We start from the raw sequence: 10,358 nt of genomic DNA, 5'->3' as shown, positions 1-10,358 counted from the left end.
GCAGTGAGACTTTATTCAGCATGGGTATATGAAATGTTTTTAAATATAGAAACGTGCTTTGATGTTCAGCTAAAATGAGAATAACTGAGACAGTTATGTGTAATTTTTTATACCCTGTTATTTATTTAAGGGTAGTTGCAGATAGAAAGTATTTGCAGCTGGCAGACCTTGAAATCTTGCGTAGCGCATCATAATGCTTCCTGTTAATGTGCCATTTGAGATTTCACAAGGAGTCCTCGTTCAACTGACTCCTCACACACATTCTCTTTCAGCCTCCTGCTCATTGATTGTTTTCTTAATTTTCATTTTACAACTTGTAGGGTTTTTTTTCATGGCTTTTGGTGAAATACTTCACAAACGCAATCTTTCATTGTCTGAGATTCCGTCTAATGTGAAATTCCCGCTCAAACTGAAAGATGCCTTGACTTGTGTGTGTGTGTGTGTGTGTGTGTGTGTGTGTGTGTGTGTGTGTGTGTGTGTGTGTGTGTGTGTGTGTGTGTGTGTGTGTGTGTGTGTGTGTGTTGGATGTTACAGAACTCTACTTTTACTCTTCTTTTCATATTCATGTAGCTATGTACGCATGGCCCCTTGTGGAACCAGGCCTGGACCTCAACAAGCAGCTTAGATACACTACAAACCGTTTCTCAAGGGAACTTTTTGGTTAGCAAGCAAGTTACTGGAACATTCAAAGGACCCTGAATATTAAAATGAGAAATGGCATCGGCACTGGTCAACAGGTGAGGGAAACAGTTGCTCAGGTGGTGCAGTGGACTTGTGTGCCATTGCTTCAATGATGAGGTTCACAGTTTAAATCTATGTGTTGTCTCCAGCTAGGTTGGAGTGTAGTTGACAATTCCCATGGATGGGAAGCCAGCATTAACATCTTTGCATATCAAATGTGGAACATGATTATTCAGCCAAGAAGGAGTCACAAAAATATGTAGGACTATGGTTTGGTTGGGGAGCTGGCAAGGGTGTTTGCTGTCACCATTGCAAATAGTGACTCTACTGGTGTGTCACCTCTACGTGCCAAAATCAACAGTGGTTTTACCATGGTAAACTGGTAAGGTTTTTTTTTGGTCTCGCCAATATATATATATATATATAATATACTTTCTTATACTGGCATACATGTGATGTATTTATCGTGATTTCATAATCATTTACATAGAAAAACAACACAGGTCTGCCACAGTTAACTTTATTTGAACTTACATATTCATTCATCTATGGGTGCGAGACACACATCATTGCAAAGCACAGTTTTTTTGGAATGATCTATTCCACTGAATGGCTACTATCAACACTTACTTTATGGTAAACATCCCATCAGTCAGTATTAGCAACACATCTTAAGAGTGAGAAAACAGCAAAGCACACAAGGTTTCACTAAAGCTTATTCTGCCTTTCAAGATGCATTCAGCAGTGGCCAGTCTCTGTCAAAGTCAGTGGGCTGAAACTAGAGGAGACGAGCAAGCGAGAGCCTCCCCAACACTTCTGCTCTAACTGGTGAAGTCTGGCTCTGCTTCTAGATTGCTCTTCAGTTACAAAGTTGAAGTCATTCATGATTCTAAGGAACTGCACTGTAAACCAAGGCCTCAAGTGGTATGTAAATAATAATGGTTCTCCTTTAGCCCCAGAGATGACATAGCCCCACATTGACTTATTTTATAAGCAAGTTAGCTGTTCAGTTTGTTGTTAGTCACTTGTTGGAAGTAGCACCAAGTTGTGTCAGAAGTGTTTCTCTTAACACTTTCAACACTGCACCTATATTGACAGACTCTTTGCTAGACATTGATATAAACTATCGGCAAAAATGAGGACTACATGGTTTCGAATCAATTTTCTTCTAATTACTCTGCTGTTTTGTTTTTGTTTTTTCCCCAATCAAGGCGTTGATCTTTGTTCCGTGTGATCCTGGAACAGTTTTTAATCATCAACCTTGCCATCCTTGTCACTTTTCTCACTGCGAACTGCCTCCCTCTCCTTCTCTCTCCTGGACTCCTTCACCACCTGGTAGGGAAGAAACAATCACATTACTTGGAGTGCATTTTCAAATCTGAACTTTTCTTTTGCCCTTTACTTCATTGGAGTGAATTCCTTTGAAATATGATTAAATATCAAGTGAGTTATTTTGCTGATGTCGCGTCACTGTTGGCTGTTTACCTCTCCATCTCGTGTCTCAACTGTCTTTATAACTACCGTTTTCTTGCTTTGGCTGTCTGGAGTCGGTTCATAATCTATAATGGATAAAATACTCTGTTAAAAACCCTGTGGAGATTGTTGCGTTCTACTTAATATTTGTTTACAAAGCATACACTGTAAAAGAAAACTGCCGTTCTTACAGTAAAAACTGGCAGCTGTGGTTCCAAGAACGTTACTGTAATAAATATGGTAGAACTTTTTGTGCTATTACAGTAAAAGGTTATTAGTTATTAGTACTGATGATTTTATGGTTAAGGGTGGACTTTGATTAATATTTTACTGTACAAATACAGGTTTTTAACATGGACAGAAATGTTATTTTGCCGTACAATGAACATAAAAATACCTTTAATTATATGGCAAAAGAGCATTTCTTTCTATGGTAACAACTTGTATTTACTTTTTTTGGGGGGGGGGGGTTCCCCCTTTTTCTCCCCAATTGTACCTGGCCAATCACCCTGCTCTCCAAGCTGTCCCGGTCACTGCTCCACCCCCTCTGCCGATCTGGGGAGGGCTGCAGACTACCACATGCCTCCTCCGGTACATGTGGAGTCACCAGCCACTTCTTTTCACCTGACAGTGAGGAGTTTCACCAGACTTAGCGTGTGGGAGGATCACACTATTCCCCCCAGTTCCCCCTCCCCCCTGAACAGGCATCCCGACCAACCAGAGGAGGCGCTAGTGCAGCAACCAGGACACCTACCCACATCCGGCTTTCCACCCACAGACACGGCCAATTGTGTCTCTAGGGACGCCCGACCAAGCCGGGGGTAACGCGGGGATTTGAACCGGCAATCCCCGTGTTGGTAGGTAACTGAATAGACCGCTACGCTAAAAACTTAAAAACTTGTATTTATATGGTAAAATATGGAATCAAACTCCAACCTTAAATGTAAAATCAGCAGTATTAATATCCGTTCACCATGCTAATAGGAAAATGTCTAACCGTATTTATTACAGTAAAGTTCTGGCAACCACAGCTGCCAGGTTTTTAGTTTCTGAATTGCCAAATCACCATTTAGATGAGTCACATTTTGAGTGCTTCAAGCCAAATGACATGACCAGTGTTAGGATTTAGTGATACGGTATCAGTGTAAAAGGGGTTCTATAATTGTAAAACCTCACTCGACATCTGATGCAGAAATAAGAACATTTTATTTTACCTCGTTCACCATTGTGGTGGCTGAAACCAATGTTTAGGATCGGAACAGTAATCCTAAAGAAGAATATGACAAATGCGGGTTATTTAATAGCAGCCTGTTTGGAAATAATAAAACATTGTGCCAAGTCGAAAGCTTGCATCCCCACAAAGTCCTGAATGAAGTGCAAGAGCCCATCGTATGCTGTTTCTATTAAACTTGTTTACTTGGTTTAATAGCTCAAAGCTTTATTTTATTCACACAACCTACTGCAGTCAAAGCATGAAGGACAACATTATGTTCCTCTCCAAGTCATGAAAAAGTAAAATCGTAATTTCTTTGACAAAGGTTTCATCTCCCTCACCTGCTCTCCTCCCCCTCCAGCAGCTTCCTGTAAGTGGCGATCTCGATGTCCAGAGCCATCTTAACGTTGAGGAGGTCCTGATACTCCCGAAGGTGGCGTGCCATCTCGTCCTTCAGGTGACGGATCTCATCTTCCAGTCGGCCCACGTTGTCTTGGTAGTTTCCAATCTCGTTGCCAAACTGGTCCTCCATCTCCCGCATCTGCCTCAGCAGAGCTTCATTCTGAGGGGCACGTTGGCATGAAAAGTGCAGTCATTTCACAGGAAGTGAACGGTGAGGAGTCATGTACAATAGCTGACACATTTTTGTGGTTACATGTGTTTAGAATGGCCGTTCAAGTGCATAGTGTGGAGGAAATTGATGGGGTACGGCTAAGTATAGTAAGATGACAGGTGCTGTTGGGTCTGACCGTGTTCTTCAGTGCATCAATTTCACAATTCAGGGACTGAATCTGTCTCCTGGACTCATTCGCTTCCTGCTTGGCCTGCCGGAGGGCTTCGTTGTTACGCTTTGCAGAGTCAGTCAAGTCCGCAAACTGTAGGGAAGACAAACACAAGGATCTGTGTGTGCTTTTATTTGTGTGTGTGTGTGTGTGTGTGTGTGTGTGTGTGTGTGTGTGTGTGTGTGTGTGTGTGTGTGTGTGTGTGTGTGTGTGTGTGTGTGTGTGTGTGTCTCTGCGTCTACCTTGGACTTGTACCATTCTTCAGATTCCTGCATGTTCTTGGACGCGATGCTCTCATACTGGGCTCTGATGTCCCTCAGAGCAGCAGTGAGGTCCGGCCTGGAGCTGCTGTCCACTTCCATCCTCAGGGACTGGACACTCTGGACACTCACCTGGACATCCTGGATCTCCTGTTAATACCATAAGCACACAGGCATGCCCGTGTCCACACACACACACACGTGCGCATACAGAATATTAAGAACTGTGATATTCAGGATAAGGAACATCAAGCAAGAGGATCATACATGTGTTCATAAATGACTGAATCTACTTAAGCGACACATAATCTCAACATAATCATCGTTTTCAAACAGTCTTTTTTGGGGGGGGGGGATTTTTCCCCTCTTTTCTTCCCAATTGCATTTGGCCAATTACTCCACTCTTCCGAGCCGTCCCAGTCGCTGCTCCACCCCCCTCTGCTGATCCGGGGAGGGCTGCAGATTACCACATGCCTCCTCCCATATATGTGGAGTCACCAGCCGCTTCTTTTCACCTGACAGTGAGGAGTTTCACCAGGAGGACGTAGCGCGTGGGAAGATCACACTATCCCCCCCAGTTCCCCCTCCCCCCGAACAGGTGCCCTGACCAACCAGAGGAGGTGCTAGTGCATTGACCAGGACACATACCCACATCCGGCTTTCCACCCGCAGACACGGCCAATTGTGTCTGTGGGGATGCCTGACCAAGCCGGAGGCAACACGGGGATGCATGTGGTAGTCTGCAGCCCTGCCCGGATCAGCAGAGGGGGTGGAGCAGAGACCGGGAAGGTTCGTAAGAGTGGGGTGATTGGCCGGATACAATTGAGGAGAAAAAAGTTGAATCAGTTCATCTGGATCTAAACTTTGTGTCCAGATGAAGTGAGTCAACTTTGTGGGGTTTCCTGACCTGGGTTGTGGAGTGTGCAGATAAGATACTCCCGTAGCGTGTGTTGCTAGAGCATAGTAAACATTTTCACATTTTTCTAATGAGAAATATTACCGTTTAGCAGTCCGCCAGTTTGTTAAATGTGAACTTGTATCACACTTTTTCAGAAATTTCAGCAAGTGTTGTAAACCCGGAAGTGATAGTTGTTCCCATACGTTGTGTGTTTATGACAAGTAGTCTCTGAGTATTTTACGGAAACAGAAGGGGTGTAGTACTGCGATAACACCATTTACCTCGTCGTGAAGCTTCTTAAGGAATTCTATCTCGTCCATCAGAGACTCTATCTTCCTCTCCAGTTCCAAGCGGGCCAGTGTGGCATCATCCACATCCTGGTGGACATATGGTATAAGCTCTATTTGCAGTTCCATGTGATAGTGTTCAGCTAGAAGTCAGTTTGGCAACACTTGCAAAGGGCAGCATAAACACATTTAAAGTCCCATTGGATAAGTGCAGCATGGTGTGTTGAGGCAAAACACAACTACCTTCTCGCCAGCTGAAGAGAGTAAAGAAAGCATGCTGGAGTAGTATATTCAGTAATCATGGACTAGTCAGTAGATTCTAGGGTTGTGCTTCATGAGCCGAGCTCGATTTTACCTTACGGAAGTGGACCAAGTTGCTTTCAGCTTCCGCCCTCTTCTGGGCTTCTTCCTCAAACCTCGGATGAGAGAAAGGAAGCCACTTTTTATTTGACATTGTATTCTTACAACGAATTTGTACACTGCATTTAACCCATCTTATCGTATAGGAGCAGGGAGTGACTGCAGCACCCAGGGACCAACTCCAGTTCTTCTTTCCATTGCCTTGCTCAGGGGCACAGACAGGAGCATTAACCCTAATATGCATGTCTTTTTGGTGGTGGGAGGAAACCCATGCAAACACGGGGAGAGCATGTAATGTCCACACAGAAAGGGCCTGGGACAACCAGGGGTTTGAACCCAGGACCTTCTTGCTAGCTATTGGGCCACTGTGCTGTCCTTTTTTAATTTTCTTTTTTGTTTTTAGAACTGACTCAACACCTCCTGTGGTGGACTAAATTTCCTCAAATGCCACAGAAAGAACATCCTCTGCTGGGCCTTTTTGAGGATGGAGTTGATATTGGTCTTCCGCATCCTGTTGGACCACCCTCGGTGTTACCTCTTCGGGCACAGCTCCAGGCAGGGCCGTGGTCCCTGGGCCCACAGGACACAGCAGACCAAGCTCCCTCAGCCGATCCAGCGCCAGCTCTCCCAGCCATAAATCAAAGACAAACTTAGACGCAGACTTGGACAAAGACACTGCATGGACGGTACTGGGTGAGGCCACTGCAAATGTGAATTCGCGCCGCCATCTTCCCACACTGGAAGCAGATGAATGCTTGACCCCTAGAGTAAGGCGGTATGGAGGCTCTTTTATGTTGTGGGGGGCATTTTCCTAGCATGGTTTGGGTCTACTTGCTCCCTTAGGGAGAAGGTTGACTGCAAATCAATACAAAGTTATTGTGAGTGATCACCTTTACCCTATGATGAGACATTTCTGTCCCGGTGGGAGTGGTCTCTGACAAGGCCCCCATCCACAGGGCACGACGGCTCACTGAATGGTTTGATGAGGATGAAAATTATGTAAATCATATGCTATGGCCTTCACCACATCTCAACCCAGTTGAACACCTATGGGAGATTTTGGACTGACATGTTAGACAGCGCTCTCCTCTACCATCATCAAAACACCAAATGAGGGAATATCGTGTGTGTGTGTGTGTGTGTGTGTGTGTGTGTGTGTGTGTGTGTGTGTGTGTGTGTGTGTGTGTGTGTGTGTGTGTGTGTGTGTGTGTGTGTGTGTGTGTGTGTGTAAAGATAAAGGGAAGAATTTTAAGAAGGGCATTTTCTAAAGATTTGGAATATTCCTCTCAGCTCCAGCGCCAGAAATACCCTTGTCACGGAGGTGAAGGGAAAGTGAGACAGGACTCATCCAGTTGCCCTCATATCGCCTGTAGTAGCACCCGTACAAGGCATCAGCTGGTGAAAAGCCTTTCAATCCATTTGTTAATGAATTTTCCTGTCTGGGGATCAGCAGCTGCTTTTAGCTAATTTGGTTTCTCAGCAGGTCAATAAGGTCATCTAGAAGAATTAAACATCTGTCGAGAGACTTGCTTCAGACCCACAGTACAGTTTCTGAGCCATGTCCACTGCATCAGACACTTCAGCGTGAGGCAGGCCGAGGACGTAGAGATGGGGGGACATCCAGCACAGGTTGGAGCCTAACTCAGTGTTGAGTACATGTCCTCATACTGCAGTGCTCTTGTTGCAGCAGTGCATGGTTTATAATGATAAATACATGGTCCTCTGGGCTACTCATGACGACAGCCTTTGTTCTTTGGCCAAATAACGTTTACAAACTATGCCAAAGGTACCTAAAATGAATGGTACTTGATTAAATATTATCAAATCATAAACAGTCATGAAAGAGGGGCTATTACTTGCCGGCAGTTGAGGTGTGGTAGTCGCTGTTATAAGCCATTACAGCATATAACACCTACCACCAGTGACCAACACAATGGAAGATGACGTAGTATGTGATGCTGGAAGCATCTCTGGTGGCCCCTGAGGTCATGCCGCGCGGATTTCTTCCTCCGTGCTTTGTGTCCTCTCAGAATAGTCATTACCAGTCTGGACATAAAGTGGATTAGTGGGAAGGCTCGCTTCCTCATCTTTAATTCATGTCGCGTTACGAGGGCCTTTTTTTCTTCATGGTGTCTCAGGCACCATCCCATGTGACACTGGACACCCACCTAATGGAGTCACATAGATTTTCCTTATGCTGTTCCCCTCCCTACGGACGACATCCCCACCTGTCTTCATCTTGCCCCATCCTCACTGTATCCCCTTTCCTCTCCTCAGCTTCACCTCATGTCCAGTCCATTCACCCTCCCCTCTGCTCCTCTCCTCTCCTCTCCCCTCCCAGCCCCTCCCCTCTCCTCAGCTTCACCTCATGTCCAGTCCATTCAACCTCCTCTCCCCTCTTTTCCTCTCCCGTCCCCTCCCCTCCCCTCCCTTCCCCTCTCCTCAGCTTCACCTCATGTTCAGTCCATTCACCCGCCCCTCTTCTCCCCTCCCCCCCTCCCAGCCCCTCCACTCTCCTCCCCTCCTTTCCCAGCCCCTCCCATCCACACCCCTCCCCTCCCCCTACAACATAGAGAGCGTTTGATTGATAGATTGGCAATTTCTGTAAACTTCAAACTAGCTTAATACTTTATTGTTGAATTTATTTGTTTGTTTTTTGATCCTGTTGCATTCGACTTGATTTTCAATTGCCTTTTTTGGAGGGAGTTTAATATCTGCTTTTAATAAAATGTAACACAAATAATGATTACAATCTATGTGCAAAAAGAATAGTTGATACATAAAAGTTTGTCCTAGATGGCATCTCTTAGGAAGCACTTTCAGACTCTTACATTGACTGTCCAAATATACGTGGATGTTAAGAGTGACGCTCTCTTCATCGGGTTTCGTGTGTTTACATGGTGGACGTGGTGAGGTGTCTTATCTACATTTATGTTAAATCCTGTCTGGAGACATGGTATTCAACACACGCAAACACACATAAATACTCGTTATGCCATGCAGGATGTTTTGTCGCATGCCGCGCCTCTACACTGGCCATTCTTCCCTTGTGCCACGCCCTAGTCCCCCATCGCTGCTGTACCCAGTACCTGAGGACCTCCCCAGTTTCTATCTCTCTATCTATCTATCTATCTATCTATCTATCTATCTATCTATCTATCTATCTATCTATCTATCTATCTATCTATCTATCTATCTATCTATCTATCTATCTATCTATCTATCTATCTATCTATCTATCTATCTGTCACTCATTGCACTAATTACAGATTTTGTACACAGACCTTAACCTTAATTGAACTTCCTGCCTTCTCCTCAGTATTTAGTTTTATATCCACACCCCTAACATTTTTCTCCATCATGTTGCTACCAACCTCTGCTTGAGCAAAGCCAAGTCTTCAGCCAAGTTGTCCCTCTCCATCTGGTACTGATCCCGTTCTTTGACCACGGCATCCATCTGACGCCGCAGCTCCCTCAGCTCCTCCTGGAAGAGGTCGGAGGCACGGTTGGGCTGGCCGTGCTGCTGCTGACCCTTGTACTGGTTGAGCTCCTGCTGCTGCACGGCGTTCTGCTGCTCCAGGTAGCGCACCTTCTCGATGAAGCTGGCAAAGCGGTCGTTGAGCTCCTGCAGCTCAGCCTTTTCATTGCTGCGGGTGGACAGGAACTCCTGGTTGATGGCCTCGGCCAGAGAGAAGTCCACCTTGTCATAGGTGAGGCGAGGGGGCTGGGCGGTGGGCCGTGCGCGCTGGTAGCTGACGGAGCGTGAGGACACCAAGGGGGACATGGAGCGCATGTACCGCCCTCCCGAGACGCTCACATGAGAGGACACGGGGGAGTAGGAGGACATGGAGATGGTGTTTGGACTTCCAAAAGTGCGGCGGTAGGAAGTGGAAGTGCGGACTGAGGAGTGACTCATGATTTGTCTTGCCTTTCTTCCAGTGGCTCGTCTTTTTCCCTCCTGCCTCTCTTCTTTTTCATTCAAGATGCTGGAAGTGGAGAGCTGGGAGCCTGGCACTGAGCGTGAAGCAACAGGATGTCTGCCTGAGGAGATGGAGGGCTTTATATGCACAAGCTGGACATCCCATCAACCCTTCCTCTCCCACCCCTCCTGTGACACTCCTCCTTCTCCATTGTTCCTCCACCCACCCCCGGAACCTTTCTTGTTCAATCACTCCTCAGCATACAAGATTATGCCACACCCTTCCCTTCCAGAAAGAGACCCTCCCTGTCTGGTGTGCCTTCTGTCTCTCCCTGTCCTCCTTCTTATCCTCCTCCTTATCCAGTGTCCATGGCAGGAAGCCAGACTGACTTCCACCTTATAGCTTCAATAACCACAGGTCCTTGACATCGTGCCTTCTGACCGAGCCCGTCTGTGTTTATTCATGTCTGTCTTTCTTTTCACCT

General features: G+C 45.9%; 1 protein-coding gene across 1 annotated transcript; it reads right to left on the bottom strand.

Moving 5' to 3' along the window:
* Window positions 1-3,704: 3,704 nt before the first annotated feature.
* On the bottom strand, window positions 3,705-9,870 carry prph (peripherin). Its single transcript, XM_056272983.1, has 6 exons — window positions 9,329-9,870; window positions 5,950-6,010; window positions 5,589-5,684; window positions 4,392-4,559; window positions 4,117-4,242; window positions 3,705-3,929 (listed from the first exon to the last, which is right to left on the bottom strand). The coding sequence occupies exons 1-6, from the start codon at window positions 9,868-9,870 to the stop codon at window positions 3,705-3,707; spliced, it is 1,218 nt and encodes a 405-aa protein (XP_056128958.1).
* Between the last annotated feature and the right edge of the window lie 488 nt (window positions 9,871-10,358).

Source organism: Lampris incognitus, chromosome 2 (genome assembly GCF_029633865.1).
Source record: "Lampris incognitus isolate fLamInc1 chromosome 2, fLamInc1.hap2, whole genome shotgun sequence".
Lineage (NCBI taxonomy): Eukaryota > Metazoa > Chordata > Actinopteri > Lampriformes > Lampridae > Lampris > Lampris incognitus.
Note: the sequence above shows the minus strand (reverse complement) of the source record. Positions and strands in the feature narration are given on the sequence as shown.